Genomic DNA, 16,811 nt, shown 5'->3' with positions numbered 1-16,811 from the left:
TTGCTGTCTCCTTCGCTGGTTTGTCCGCAGCACAGATTTCACTGGCTTTTCCGAATTCGACTTCCTGATCAAGATTGTGCGCTTCTTTGGGGTTCCACCAGAGAAGCTCCTGAACGCGGCGTTGTTCACGTCAAAGTACTTTGTTCAGGAAAACTCCAAGTGGCGACTGAAAACTCTGCAGGAGTTTAAGGAGACCACTGGGATGAATCCAAAGATGTCACTTTCCAAACCTTCAGCAACAAACCTGGAGCAGCTTATCAAAGGCTCTAGAGGGTCTGTCTCAAATCAGGAGCAGAGAGACGTGGAGCAGTTTCACGACCTGCTGAGTAAAATGTTGAAATTGGACGCGGAGGAGAGGATTACGCCATCGCAAGCCCTCGATCACCCATTTATCACCATGGAGCACTTCACTGATGGTGATGACTACATGAGGAACGCTCACGAGTTAATGCGTGTCACTGAGGCTGAGTTTGGACAATCACAACGAGACGCAAACCAAGACATTGCTGAGATGGACTTAAGAGTTCCTAAATCAGTCAGCTATTCATCACAGGACAGTATCTGGGATTTGGAGGACAACATGGTTTTCATTGCCAGTCCCGATGACTGCAGTAAATCCAAAAGCCAAAAAAACGTGGCTACCAAAAACTGTCAGGGAGTCTCCATAGTTAAGGGAGAAGACACAGTTGGAGTACCCTTAGAAGTGGATGTTTGCAAAATCAAACAAGATGAACCAAAACTTGCAATGGAGACAGACACAGAAACTATTTTGCAAACACTGAAAAAGGAGCTGCCTGACTGCGGTGAAATACTGGAGGACATTGAGAACCTATTCCAGGATGGAGATGCTACAGAAGCGGAGATTAGCCGACTGACCCAGAAAGCCTCCAGGTCCTTCTTTGGCAGGCTGATTCCGCATCGTCTCCGGGTGCTCTTTTCAAGATTATTTAAGCTTCGGAAAACTGGCACAAGCAGGCCAAACTTCAGAAAACCAAAATGGCTCCAACGTATTACAACGTTTACAAGAAGGTCTACCACATCTGGGCCTTCAAAACACTAAACCAACCAACATCTGCAGTGAAGAGAAGGACATCATGTCTCCTGCGACTGAAGTGACTCAATGCTTTAAAAAAAATAAAAATGTATAAATATTACTGCAAAGTGTAGTGTATTGTTTTTTTCTTGTACCTCTTAAAGAACAAATATTATGCAAAGTTCCATAGAGAAAGACAAATTTAATATCATATTGAAACACACTCCACTTGAATGAAAAACGTGTTCAGAAAATTATTATAATGTAATTTGTAGACACAAATCACACACACATCTCTGTATGGAGTCATTGGGAACCATCTACAAAGTCCCTCTGGCTGGAAAGTCCCCCTGAATTGCACCCTTCTATGAAACTAAGTTAGTTAACCAATAAACATAAAAAAAAACTAAAATACATTTTACAATAATACAATATTGTACACACGCAAGTTACAATATATCTCAACACAATTTTTCATACAAAAACAAAATAAAAAATTATGTGGTCTCAAACACACACAGATTAAATTACTCCTCAGGAATAGTCTACAAGTGAAGCACACACTTTATGTATAATCTGTCAATTTCATTGTCAATTTCAATAATAATCACTCAATTACTCACTCCTACTCACCAGAGTGCCGCAACTATTTCTGGATTTTATCTTAATTGTATTTCACTGAAATATGCAAGACCTTCCTAAAAGTGATTCTGAATAATTTTTGAACAAATTCTGTAGCTTTCTAAGTTTCTTGTGCTGCGTTGCTTACAAATTATGTTCATGGCAAGTAAAGAAACAATTAATAGTTCTTCCCAAGGAGCCACATACGGAAGAATTTTAAAATTTGTTGTTTAAATACATTTCGTATTTTTTCTTTCAGTGTTTTCAGATCGATAAAATACTACTTCAAATTTGATTTTATCAGGATATAGAAGCTGATTTGTGCCTTGTGTCTCAATGGCAACTGATGAACATTTCACCATAAAGACACATGTAGAACAACCTCAGCGTGATGTCACTGCAAAGTATCAATAATGAATTTGCAAAAGCTGCAGGTATTTCTTTATTCTTTAACTTTATAGAAAAAGATGTTGCTCCTGTAGTTTATACGTCTACAAACATGTTCTGAAATACATGGGATTAGTGGTCTATCAGTTCATAGTTCAACCTTCAATAGCAGAACAGAATCCTACTTTTTAAACATGCTTCTTATCGGGAACCAGCTGGAAAGTCCCCCTGGCTGGAAGGTCCCCCTGACTTGAACGTCGAAACTACGCAGACAACAAGGGGAAGCGATGCAGTTTTAAATCCTAGCATCCTAGCATCCTAGCATTGTGGCGGTGAATTACTTCGTGGCACATAGACCTCGATTCCATCCCATAAATCAAAAACGACGGCAGCAGTGTGCGTTGAGACGACACAGAACTATAATTTGGGCTCGGCGATTTCACTGACAAGCGTTGCCATAGCGATTAGATATTTGATTTATATACACAAATCAAATATAAACATCTATTTGCATTTTAGTTAATTAGTCCATTCTATATGCATAGAATGTTGTTACATAACTTTTAGAATCTTCGTTGCCATGGAGTTTTCAGTCCAGTTCTTTAACCACACAGACACATAAAGAGTCACTTGAGCACAGACGCAGTCAGTGAACACACACACACTCTGCAGAGCTCGTGAATCGTCACTATCGCAATATGTTTTCGGCAATGAATTTCACCGGTTTCGCGCAAACCAACCCCGAAACCAAATACGAGGTTTTGGGAGTCATCGGAGAGGGCGGGTACGGTACTGTTACCAAGTGCCGTGATCGAGTGACAGGGGAACTTGTCGCTCTAAAACGCCTCAAAGATGACAGAACCTCCTCCCAAAATTTCCACCGGGAATTGGAGATGTTAAGTTACGTCAAGGAGCTACACCCAGACAGCTTCAATCTGGTCAAACTGGTTGACTTTTTTGACCATGATGGCTGTGGATCTCTTGCGTTTGAGATGCTAGATGTAAGTGCCTACCATCTCTGGAAAAGGATGAAGAGTTTCACGCTGAGCCAAATACGACCGATGGCGAAGCAGCTCTTGACAGCTCTTCATGGTTTACGTTGTGTTGGTGTAATGCACACGGACGTTAAACCTGATAATATTATGCTGGTAAACCAAAAGGAGAGGCCATTTAAAGTGAAGTTGATCGATTTTGGCTTGGCAAGGTACTCTGGAGAAGTACTAACTGGAGAAGTGATGCAGCCAATTTCGTACCGTGCCCCAGAAGTAACTCTGGGTCTTCCACTTTGGGAGGCAGTTGACATGTGGGGTCTGGCTTGCTGTCTCCTTCGCTGGTTTGTCCGCAGCACAGATTTCACTGGCTTTTCCGAATTCGACTTCCTGATCAAGATTGTGCGCTTCTTTGGGGTTCCACCAGAGAAGCTCCTGAACGCGGCGTTGTTCACGTCAAAGTACTTTGTTCAGGAAAACTCCAAGTGGCGACTGAAAACTCTGCAGGAGTTTAAGGAGACCACTGGGATGAATCCAAAGATGTCACTTTCCAAACCTTCAGCAACAAACCTGGAGCAGCTTATCAAAGGCTCTAGAGGGTCTGTCTCAAATCAGGAGCAGAGAGACGTGGAGCAGTTTCACGACCTGCTGAGTAAAATGTTGAAATTGGACGCGGAGGAGAGGATTACGCCATCGCAAGCCCTCGATCACCCATTTATCACCATGGAGCACTTCACTGATGGTGATGACTACATGAGGAACGCTCACGAGTTAATGCGTGTCACTGAGGCTGAGTTTGGACAATCACAACGAGACGCAAACCAAGACATTGCTGAGATGGACTTAAGAGTTCCTAAATCAGTCAGCTATTCATCACAGGACAGTATCTGGGATTTGGAGGACAACATGGTTTTCATTGCCAGTCCCGATGACTGCAGTAAATCCAAAAGCCAAAAAAACGTGGCTACCAAAAACTGTCAGGGAGTCTCCATAGTTAAGGGAGAAGACACAGTTGGAGTACCCTTAGAAGTGGATGTTTGCAAAATCAAACAAGATGAACCAAAACTTGCAATGGAGACAGACACAGAAACTATTTTGCAAACACTGAAAAAGGAGCTGCCTGACTGCGGTGAAATACTGGAGGACATTGAGAACCTATTCCAGGATGGAGATGCTACAGAAGCGGAGATTAGCCGACTGACCCAGAAAGCCTCCAGGTCCTTCTTTGGCAGGCTGATTCCGCATCATCTCCGGGTGCTCTTTTCAAGATTATTTAAGCTTCGGAAAACTGGCACAAGCAGGCCAACCTTCAGAAAACCAAAATGGCTCCAACGTATTACAACGTTTACAAGAAGGTCTACCACATCTGGGCCTTCAAAACACTAAACCAACCAACATCTGCAGTGAAGAGAAGGACATCATGTCTCCTGCGACTGAAGTGACTCAATGCTTTAAAAAAAAATAAAAATGTATAAATATTACTGCAAAGTGTAGTGTATTGTTTTTTTCTTGTACCTCTTAAAGAACAAATATTATGCAAAGTTCCATAGAGAAAGACAAATTTAATATCATATTGAAACACACTCCACTTGAATGAAAAACGTGTTCAGAAAATTATTATAATGTAATTGTAGACACAAATCACACACACATCTCTGTATGGAGTCATTGGGAACCATCTACAAAGTCCCTCTGGCTGGAAAGTCCCCCTGAATTGCACCCTTTATGAAACTAAGTTAGTTAACCAATAAACATAAAAAAAAACTAAAATACATTTTACAATAATACAATATTGTACACACGCAAGTTACAATATATCTCAACACAATTTTTCATACAAAAACAAAATAAAAATTATGTGGTCTCAAACACACACAGATTAAATTACTCCTCAGGAATAGTCTACAAGTGAAGCACACACTTTATGTATAATCTGTCAATTTCATTGTCAATTTCAATATTAATCACTCAATTACTCACTCCTACTCACCAGAGTGCCGCAACTATTTCTGGATTTTATCTTAATTGTATTTCACTGAAATATGCAAGACCTTCCTAAAAGTGATTCTGAATAATTTTTGAACAAATTCTGTAGCTTTCTAAGTTTCTTGTGCTGCGTTGCTTACAAATTATGTTCATGGCAAGTAAAGAAACAATTAATAGTTCTTCCCAAATCAGTAGATACAGATGTTATAGGACATGGGGAACATGAAAGAATTATTTAAAATACAATTTCATAGTAAACTTCTGCACGCAAATGTGTATTATATTGATATTACATACTGAAGAAATGTGTACTGCTTCAGAAAGATCGATAAAATGACACTACATTCAAATTTGATTTTATCAGGATATAGAAGCTGATTTGTGCCTTGTGTCTCAATGGCAACTGATGAACATTTCACCATAAAGACACATGTAGAACAACCTCAGCGTGATGTCATTGCAAAGTATCAATAATGAATTTGCAAAAGCTGCAGGTATTTCTTTATTCTTTAACAGAATTTTATAGAAAAAGATGTTGCTCCTGTAGTTTATACGTCTACAAACATGTTCTGAAATACATGGGATCTATCAGTTCATAGTTCAACCTTCAATAGCAGAACAAAATCCTACTTTTTAAACATGCTTCTTATCAGGAACCAGCTGGAAAGTCCCCCTGGCTGGAAGGTCCCCCTGACTTGAACGTCGAAACTACGCAGACAACAAGGGGAAGCGATGCAGTTTTAAATCCTAGCATCCTAGCATTGTGGCGGTGAATTACTTCGTGGCACATAGACCTCGATTCCATCCCATAAATCAAAAACGACGGCAGCAGTGTGCGTTGAGACGACACAGAACTATAATTTGGGCTCGGCGATTTCACTGACAAGCGTTGCCATAGCGATTAGATATTTGATTTATATACACAAATCAAATATAAACATCTATTTGCATTTTAGTTAATTAGTCCATTCTATATGCATAGAATGTTGTTACATAACTTTTAGAATCTTCGTTGCCATGGAGTTTTCAGTCCAGTTCTTTAACCACACAGACACATAAAGAGTCACTTGAGCACAGACGCAGTCAGTGAACACACACACTCTGCAGAGCTCGTGAATCGTCACTATCGCAATATGTTTTCGGCAATGAATTTCACCGGTTTCGCGCAAACCAACCCCGAAACCAAATACGAGGTTTTGGGAGTCATCGGAGAGGGCGGGTACGGTACTGTTACCAAGTGCCGTGATCGAGTGACAGGGGAACTTGTCGCTCTAAAACGCCTCAAAGATGACAGAACCTCCTCCCAAAATTTCCACCGGGAATTGGAGATGTTAAGTTACGTCAAGGAGCTACACCCAGACAGCTTCAATCTGGTCAAACTGGTTGACTTTTTTGACCATGATGGCTGTGGATCTCTTGCGTTTGAGATGCTAGATGTAAGTGCCTACCATCTCTGGAAAAGGATGAAGAGTTTCACGCTGAGCCAAATACGACCGATGGCGAAGCAGCTCTTGACAGCTCTTCATGGTTTACGTTGTGTTGGTGTAATGCACACGGACGTTAAACCTGATAATATTATGCTGGTAAACCAAAAGGAGAGGCCATTTAAAGTGAAGTTGATCGATTTTGGCTTGGCAAGGTACTCTGGAGAAGTACTAACTGGAGAAGTGATGCAGCCAATTTCGTACCGTGCCCCAGAAGTAACTCTGGGTCTTCCACTTTGGGAGGCAGTTGACATGTGGGGTCTGGCTTGCTGTCTCCTTCGCTGGTTTGTCCGCAGCACAGATTTCACTGGCTTTTCCGAATTCGACTTCCTGATCAAGATTGTGCGCTTCTTTGGGGTTCCACCAGAGAAGCTCCTGAACGCGGCGTTGTTCACGTCAAAGTACTTTGTTCAGGAAAACTCCAAGTGGCGACTGAAAACTCTGCAGGAGTTTAAGGAGACCACTGGGATGAATCCAAAGATGTCACTTTCCAAACCTTCAGCAACAAACCTGGAGCAGCTTATCAAAGGCTCTAGAGGGTCTGTCTCAAATCAGGAGCAGAGAGACGTGGAGCAGTTTCACGACCTGCTGAGTAAAATGTTGAAATTGGACGCGGAGGAGAGGATTACGCCATCGCAAGCCCTCGATCACCCATTTATCACCATGGAGCACTTCACTGATGGTGATGACTACATGAGGAACGCTCACGAGTTAATGCGTGTCACTGAGGCTGAGTTTGGACAATCACAACGAGACGCAAACCAAGACATTGCTGAGATGGACTTAAGAGTTCCTAAATCAGTCAGCTATTCATCACAGGACAGTATCTGGGATTTGGAGGACAACATGGTTTTCATTGCCAGTCCCGATGACTGCAGTAAATCCAAAAGCCAAAAAAACGTGGCTACCAAAAACTGTCAGGGAGTCTCCATAGTTAAGGGAGAAGACACAGTTGGAGTACCCTTAGAAGTGGATGTTTGCAAAATCAAACAAGATGAACCAAAACTTGCAATGGAGACAGACACAGAAACTATTTTGCAAACACTGAAAAAGGAGCTGCCTGACTGCGGTGAAATACTGGAGGACATTGAGAACCTATTCCAGGATGGAGATGCTACAGAAGCGGAGATTAGCCGACTGACCCAGAAAGCCTCCAGGTCCTTCTTTGGCAGGCTGATTCCGCATCATCTCCGGGTGCTCTTTTCAAGATTATTTAAGCTTCGGAAAACTGGCACAAGCAGGCCAACCTTCAGAAAACCAAAATGGCTCCAACGTATTACAACGTTTACAAGAAGGTCTACCACATCTGGGCCTTCAAAACACTAAACCAACCAACATCTGCAGTGAAGAGAAGGACATCATGTCTCCTGCGACTGAAGTGACTCAATGCTTTAAAAAAAAATAAAAATGTATAAATATTACTGCAAAGTGTAGTGTATTGTTTTTTTCTTGTACCTCTTAAAGAACAAATATTATGCAAAGTTCCATAGAGAAAGACAAATTTAATATCATATTGAAACACACTCCACTTGAATGAAAAACGTGTTCAGAAAATTATTATAATGTAATTGTAGACACAAATCACACACACATCTCTGTATGGAGTCATTGGGAACCATCTACAAAGTCCCTCTGGCTGGAAAGTCCCCCTGAATTGCACCCTCTATGAAACTAAGTTAGTTAACCAATAAACATATAAAAAAAACTAAAATACATTTTACAATAATACAATATTGTACACACGCAAGTTACAATATATCTCAACACAATTTTTCATACAAAAACAAAATAAAAATTATGTGGTCTCAAACACACACAGATTAAATTACTCCTCAGGAATAGTCTACAAGTGAAGCACACCCTTTATGTATAATCTGTCAATTTCATTGTCAATTTCAATAATAATCACTCAATTACTCACTCCTACTCACCAGAGTGCCGCAACTATTTCTGGATTTTATCTTAATTGTATTTCACTGAAATATGCAAGACCTTCCTAAAAGTGATTCTGAATAATTTTTGAACAAATTCTGTAGCTTTCTAAGTTTCTTGTGCTGTGTTGCTTACAAATTATGTTCATGGCAAGTAAAGAAACAATTAATAGTTCTTCCCAAATCAGTAGATACAGATGTTATAGGACATGGGGAACAAGAAAGAATTATTTAAAATACAATTTCATAGTAAACTTCTGCACGCAAATGTGTATTATATTGATATTACATACTGAAGAAATGTGTACTGCTTCAGAAAGATCGATAAAATGACACTACATTCAAATTTGATTTTATCAGGATATAGAAGCTGATTTTTTAACTCAACACATCACAGTGCGACTAAAGGCCGGCAAGAACATCCCCCTCTCTCGCCCAAGATAAGAGGACACCTGAAGGAGGGAGGGGAACGTTCCCGCTGAGAGAATGGTCACTCGAGCTGGGACTTTCAAGCCAGGGGGACGTTTGAGCTGGTATTCTCACACTAATATAACCATGCCTGTTTCACTGTCTTGGTTGAGAATCAAATCAAGCACAAAATTTGAATGAACAATAAAGGTAACCACACATTTATAGAAATCTCACTTTATACTCTTGTTTGGGAGATTACACTAGATGTTTCAAATAATTATATTTCTAATCAACTCTTTTTGCTGTAATTTTTAAAAGTGTAATAGCTTTAATAGACCATATATTCTGTTTTTGCATATCTCAAACAATCACAATCCTATGCATTTATTGGACGTACCACCAGCAATTCCTTCCTATAGTTACTAATATGAGCAGAAGTGACCTTATCTTGACATTTAGCGTGTTTTTTCCGTCCATTTGAATCCTCCTTTACCTGCCCTTTAGGACTATAATGTAATGTAGCAGCTGTAGAGTATCAGTAGGTCACATTCTCATAATATGGAAAAAGAAAAATTGTTTAGAGAGCGAGCTGTGTGGACCGGTTTAATCTTTTTTCAGATTTAGTATTACCTGCTTGGATCCTTCACACTTGCTTTTCTGTGAGTCTGGATGTTGTTGCTTCGTCTGGAATGTTTCACAGTATGGCATTAAACCTTTCTATTGTCACGGAGACCAAACCAGACCAAGTTACAGGTCAGATTTGTAAAGAGGCAACCCCACTCAGTCAGAACGCTTGTTTTTTTTTTATATTTTTGAGCCATAAAATTGCATCTAACTGAGTAAATGTAAGGTTTAAGCAGATGTTTAATGTCATACTGTGGAACATTCTAGCAGAGCACGGACAAATCTATAAAAACAAGCAGGTGACGGACCCCCGACCAAAAAGTTAAGCAGTTTTAAGATGGATATGCGTGCCCCCTCCCTCACTCACATTCTCATAATAAACAACACATAGATCTTCTCAGGGTCCAGTCTGACTCGTCTTGGCTCAGGTTGAAGGCCGACGAGCCGGTAAAACAAACACAAAATCAATCATTCCTCATTCAATCAGCATTTACAGCTGACAGGGGGACAGTAATAACCAGCAAGGCTACACTCGCCGTCAATAACACATGAACCAGACAAAGGAGCGGAATACTAAAGAGCCGTTGTTAGGGATGTCACGATATAAAATTTTACTGATATGATTACTGTGAAAACAAACAACACAATTTAAAAGGTCCTATATAACGCAAAAATTTATTCTTGTGAGCTTTAAGACATGGTGGAGTGTCGCTACCTCATCAAAAACATACTCAAAGTTGTGTTTTGTTTCGTTCACGCCCTTTATTATTAGTCTCCAGAGCTCAAAATGCTCTGTTCCAACTCGTGATGTCATGTTTTAAAGTTAACAGTTACCTTTTATGGTTTTGTAAAGATTGGAAATGCAGAGCTAAGATTATCCAAACGATTTTTGTAAAGAAGTATAAAGTTTAAAAACACAGTGGAGCACTTACTGTATTGCCACATGACTAGAGCTGGGTGTCATTAAGAAGTTGCCGATACAATACATACCTCAATACATAAGCCACGATACGATACATATCTCAACACAGTGTATTTTCAGTTCGATACGATATATTTCAAATTGATTCGATACAGTTCAATAAAAAATAAAGGCTAAATCGTGGCTGTGATACTAAAAGTCTTTGTTAAACCACTTCTTGTGCAAAGTTCATATGAAACACAAACATTTTAATCATCAAATCAGTCAAAATGTCAAATATGTTGCATATAAAGAGTTTCCTTCCTCTGAACAAGCAACAAAACTGTAGCGCTGTAACAAAATAATTTAGTAAAATATACCAAAAAAATACTCTTGGCGATATATCGATACAGCAGTCCCCGATATCGATACTGCATCATCACATTAAACGACGTGATATATTGATATTTCAATAACTTTGCACACCCCTATCAAAAACATAAGTTGTGTTTTATTTCATTCACACGTTTTATTATTACTCTGGCTACATCTCGAAATCTCAAAATGCTCTGTTCCAGGTCGTGATGTAATGTTTTAAAGTTAACAGCACCTTTTTATGCTTTGTTTTGTGGAGATTAGAAATGCAGAGCTGAGATTATCCAAATGATTTTAGTAAAGGAGTATCAAGTTTAAAAACACAGTGGAGCACTTACTGTATTACCACATGACATCACAAGGTGGAACAGAGTGTTTTCAGTTTGAGGGAAGAATTCAGCGTAAATATGCAGGGTTTGTGTGTTCAACATGTGTGAATGAAACAAAACACAACTCCAGATACTAGAGGTGGGGCGAGAATCAATTTCCATGAGACCAGATGGGACACAAGATTGGGTCCACGAGATTTTGACAGTTCAGTTTTTACTTTTACGGATGTCACGATATCCAAATCTCTCGGTACGACGTTATCACGATATGCATCTCACGGTACGAGATTTATTGCGATATGTTGGAAAGGCTGATATAATTGTAGATATGACACTTTTTTGCTTTTAAAATACCTTGACAAGATTTTGGTGTGAATTATTTCCATCATAATCCCAAGAATTCAAGTAAAAACATATTTTTTCATGTTGTGTGCGCTGAAATGAATCATGGGATATGTAGTTCCCGATGTTTATAAGTTGTTGCTACTATAAAAAATGCATTTAAGCAAAGGAACTTGTCATTCGATATATTGTGACGCCCAACGGTATTATTGTGAGACTTTTGACGATACGATATCACGATATTTCGATTATTGTTACATCCTTATTTACTTTATTTTATATTTTGCAGTCATTGTAGCGCTGCTTTTTGGGTCTAAAGCTTCTTGGGAAATGTGACTCACCACCGCTTAACCCCCTTTTTTTTAAGTCAAATCCAAAGATAAACACATGGAGAAAAATCTCACGAGATAATTTTCCTCATGTGTGCACGATCTTGTAGCAATTTTGTATGACATCGATCAGAAAAAAGCGCAATACGGGCCCTGAGATCCTTAATTTTCTTTCATTTCAGTCAACTACCATATCTAACGCACAAAGTTGAGGTGACATAAGCTTCTAAAATAGTCACGGTAATTTATTTTAGCTGTTAATTTTAGCTATATTGTGTCTTGAACAACAATCTGCAACAATCCCTAGTTGCACGTTGTTCTAAGACACCGTTCAACCATAGCCAGTGTAAATGAAAAGGCTTGTGCAGGGAAGGACATCTGTCTAAAAACAACAAACTCTGAAAGAAGATAGGGGCTGTGCCAATTAACTAAATTTAATTGGATCAAGGTCTACGAGTTAAAATGGTCAGTGATCAGATTGAGGTTTTTAATGAAGAGGTCTAGAGCCAATTCTCTGTCAGTAGAAGCATGTGGTTTGGAGCAGAGATCAGACTTTGAAGGAAGACATTTAACTTGTGTTTGTATTAAATGGCAATGAATAAAAGGCTTTCTTATCGTCAGGAAATTAATACTGAAAGACATTTTATTTGTCTTTAATAAATCAAAATATAATGTAATCAAAAAATGTCACTGATCAATTATGAGGAGCAAGAAATGAAATAAAATAAAATAAAAACTTGGCTACTAAATGAATATGGAGTCAAGAAGTTTTCATGCAACTTGATGTATGCAGAAAAACTATGGAGGCTCTATAACTAAAACATTATTGCATTTTGGATTTTTAAATTTTTATTTTCCATGTTGATGATATCTACCTTATTCCGCCCCGCCCCACTTTTGTCTTGAAATGGTCCTAAACCATGTTTTTTTGTGGTGGCACATCCAGTTTAGACAGGCTGGTGCCACTTAGTGTCTCCGCTCAATTTCATTTCTCTCCAGCGACTAGGTCAGGAAACAGAATACACTAGAAGGTTTTCAAGATCCCCATAAGTTTTAGACCGCGCACCGGCCAATCAGTGAAGAGCTCTGAAGCCATCACATCAAACTCAAGCGTCTGTCTGGGTCCCTTTGTGGTACAGCACAACAGTAAACAAAGCGGTCGAGATGGATGTAGACGAAGACAGACATTCTGTGTTGGCAACGATTCCAAAGATCGAGCATTTAAAGCCAGAACACAGAGAATGTTTGGTGAATTTTATCAAGCAGAAAGATGTTATTGCTAGGGGTATTTATTGCGATATCGTGGGAAAGCTCACAATATGGTAAGGAGGCTCACGACACTATCCAAATCTCTCTGTACGATATTATCACGATATACATCTCACGGTACGATATTTATTGCAATATTTTGTGGAGGTTAAACAGCTAAAACTGTTAATTTGCTACTTTTTCCTCTTAAAATGCCTTGATAAGACTTAATCCAAAGAAATAAGACTTAAAAATGCTTAGAACTGCTATTTCTTCTTGTAATCTGCACTGAAATGGAGCAAAGGATCATGGTCTATGTAGTATTTTTTTTAGCTATTACTGCACCATAACTCTTAAATTAAGCAAAAAGCCTTGTAATTCGATATATTGTGATGGTCCATGATATTATTTTTACAAAAATATATCGGTTATTCGGTTATTGTTACATCCCTAGTCACGACCAAATAGCAGCAATTGGTTAAATAAAAAAGTACCCGCCTACTGTCAAGCGAACGAATCCTAATGCTGCGAGGTCAGACGATTTCCATGAAGTAAAACCGGCTGATCAATCAGGCTACTTCCAGTTAATCGGAGATCCCATTCATATCAATGGAGAATTTGGAAAACATTTTGCATCTCAAATATAACATAAAGTCGATTCATTTGTGTAAAATATTCAGTGTTCATGTGCATCAACAAGTCACACTGCACAGATTCTCTAGGGGTCCATACTGAACTTATATGCTGAAAAGATTGGAAGCCCCACACAAAATAATACAACCCGAATAATGATGGTGGCTCTCACGGCAACTTCCGGAATAAGGTGAATAGGCAGCGGTATTTCATTTAAGAACTCACCTGTACTTCTCTTCTTTTCTTCTTAACTTTTTTTTTTTTTTTTGCACAAACTGTCACTTAACTAATGCAAAACTCTGATAAATGTTTAGCACAGGTACTACCCCACCAACCCAAGTGATAATCAGAAAAACAACAAAAAAACCTGTCATGTGCAATTTAAACAGCTCATATATGCACTATTTTCTAATCTATAATGTTGCTATAATGGTGTTTCCTCATCAAAAACATACTTGGAGTTGTGTTTTGTTTCATTCACACGTGGTTGAGTTCTTCTCTCAAACAGAAAACTGTGCTCCACTGTGTTTTTAAACGCCGTACACCCTCACAAGAATCATTTTGAGTATTTCAGCTCTTGAATTTCCAATCTCTGCTGAACAAAAAACATAAAATGTAGCTGTTAACTTGAAAACTACTGCTTCACGACACGACTAATAATAAAAGATGACTCAAACATGTGTGAATGACTCTAAACACAACTCCCGGTATGTTGTTTTATTTAATTTTAACATGGTTTAAAGCTCACCAGAGTCAATTTTGCATGATATAGGACCTTTAAAGCCTATTTTTAAGTGTTACTACTCACAGAGCCACATCCACTATGCACCACTGTTTTATAGCACTATTGTTAATTGGGATACACTGTGTTTTACTGCTCTATAGTCTCCCCATTCATTGAGCCCTGAGGATAAGAAGTCTTCCTTGCTGGTACCACTCCTATCACTTAATTACATGTAAAAGTAGGCTACAGCTACATGATCTAACCACCCCCCACTCCATCCATCATCATCAACCCGTGAGTTTTCATTACTTCTGATCTTGGAGACAATCAGATATGGATGACATTTATGTTTTGGTTCTTCTCAAGGCTTAAAAAAATCAGGCCAACTAATAAATTACAGCAAAGCCGGGGGGATTTCTGTAAAATACTCAAGAATATTGGGGGAATTCCTATTTAGGCAGCATTTTTCTAGGTCTACAATACACATGCTACAGGCTGCTCTATCTGGAAATCATTAGTTTTGCAGGTAGAACTCCAAAGATTTCAGATAATATAGGAAAGATAGAGCCTCCAGTAAACTTCAAAGTGCATTGCAATAACAGGTTAAAAAGATGAAAAGATGATAAATAACGACAGATAATGCATGTATAAACAGATCATCTTGAGATATGAGAGTATAGTGGAGTAGAGGAGAAGAAAGGGTGATTTTTAACACACGTCGGCTCAAAGCTCTATCTCAATCCAAGTGTCAGGCAACAGTGTAAAAACGGCGTGTACGTACGGTTTACGTGGGAATCCTGGACGCTCCGGGAAACTGTTACGAGTTTTTATCCAGGTGAAGCTGCGAAGAGTCCAGATTTGTGTCCAAAATCTCGGTACAGTCCAGTGGAGGTTTTTTTTTTCCAGACTTCAGACGTGTGTGTGGACCGTAGTGTGGATGAAACGACGAGAAGAGAAAAGGGGCGGGATCAGAACCTTTGGAGACCGAGTTCGACCAATCAGTGACCACTACAGCAGTCACTGAGTTCAGACAGCCAATCACAGCCCGAGGCCCACACACAAGTCAGCGCTGATTGGCTGGTATAGAAAAAGAAAATTGGGCACAGAACCAGGAGAAAATCTCACACAACTAAACAGTTTTTTAGTATGCAATGAATTAAATTAAATTAAATCTTAATAGCACAAAAAAGATACAATTATACACAAATGTTGGCTGGTTAAAATCATCTCAAATAATTTCTGGAGCTTACAGTAGCCTAATGCAATTTACACTGGTTGTCTGGGACTGACTGTTTAAAGTTTAGGACATTTTCCATCTTTCTTATTCAGATACATAAAAAAGAATCCAAACACAAGGCAGGGCAGGAGGCTCCCAGTGACAAAAAGTGTGACTGTGTCGCCCTCTGATGGCAGAGACCACAGACCAATGTTCATAACGTTCACGTAGAATAATAAATACCTTACTGGAATCGGAAAGAAAATATAAAATTATATATACAGTTTAGGATTTATTGCATAATCATATAATTGCAGTAATGTCTTTGAAGTCCCACAGTCATCCAGGCAGGTGAAGACAGATTTTAAAACAAGTAATCTTTTCATAGTTTTAAAACTTTCCACGTTTCTATTCGGCTTGAGGACACAAAATAATAATATGAAGTTTTTTTTTTTGTTTTTAAAAAATATATTATTATTATTATTATTATTATTATTATTATTATATTATTATTATTATTATTATTATACACAACTGGGTGCATAAACTTGACACAACAAACATGGCTGTGTGTCTTCAGCAGTTACATGTTGGGATGAGGGAACATAAACACATCATATTATATAGAAACAATACAATAGAAAAAAAAAAAAGTGCATTTAGGAAGAGAAAAGGATAATAGCAAGGGAAGTAGAGTTCATTCAGCCTGAGTTCATAAAGTCCAGGGGTATTTCACACATGTAGGAGTCAGTGTTGGGAAGGTTACTTTTAAAATGTATTCCCCTACAGATTACAGATTACATACCCCAAAATGTAGTTTGTAAAGTAATCCATTAAATTACTTAAAGTGAGTAACGTAATCTGAATACTTTGGATTACTTGATTTGCTGTACAGAAGCAAAGACTAAAGATATCGCAACATAAGATGTTTTGTTTGCTAAAAGAAAATAAAAAGCCCAGATTTTACTCAACTGTATTAAAAATATTATTGATAGAAGAGGAGGAGACACGCCCACACAGCATGATTTAGTCCTGTTAACTCCTGTTTTAGTCCTGTTTTAGTCCTGGTTTAGATCTGGTTTAGTCCTGGGTTTAGACCTGGTTTAGACCTGATTTAGACCTGGTTTAGATCTAGTTTAGCTCTAGTTTAGATCTAGTTTAGACCTGGTTTTAGTCCTGGTTTTAGTCCTGGTTTAGGCCTGGTTTAGATCTAGTTTAGATCTAGTTTAGACCTGGTTTTAGTCCTGG

The 16,811-nt window shown here is 38.7% G+C and overlaps 2 protein-coding genes across 2 annotated transcripts in view; one reads left to right on the top strand and one right to left on the bottom strand.

Moving 5' to 3' along the window:
- The window catches only part of LOC110158820 (coiled-coil domain-containing protein 102A), a 187,098-nt gene extending 171,831 nt beyond the window's left edge, over window positions 1-15,267 (bottom strand). The window contains 1 exon segment of the mRNA XM_055155025.1: window positions 15,129-15,267. The gene's annotated coding sequence lies outside the window, so the exon portion shown is untranslated.
- Window positions 2,752-5,715, top strand: LOC129409162 (homeodomain-interacting protein kinase 3-like). Its single transcript, XM_055154341.1, has 2 exons — window positions 2,752-4,247; window positions 5,670-5,715. The coding sequence occupies exons 1-2, from the start codon at window positions 2,752-2,754 to the stop codon at window positions 5,713-5,715; spliced, it is 1,542 nt and encodes a 513-aa protein (XP_055010316.1).
- Window positions 15,268-16,811: the final 1,544 nt, after the last annotated feature.

This window comes from Boleophthalmus pectinirostris, unplaced genomic scaffold (assembly GCF_026225935.1).
Source record: "Boleophthalmus pectinirostris isolate CB_2022bp ecotype Guang Dong unplaced genomic scaffold, ASM2622593v1 HiC_scaffold_19, whole genome shotgun sequence".
NCBI classification, from domain to species: Eukaryota; Metazoa; Chordata; class Actinopteri; order Gobiiformes; family Gobiidae; genus Boleophthalmus; species Boleophthalmus pectinirostris.
The sequence above is the reverse complement of the archived record's forward strand: the minus strand, read 5'-3'. Positions and strand labels throughout refer to the sequence as shown.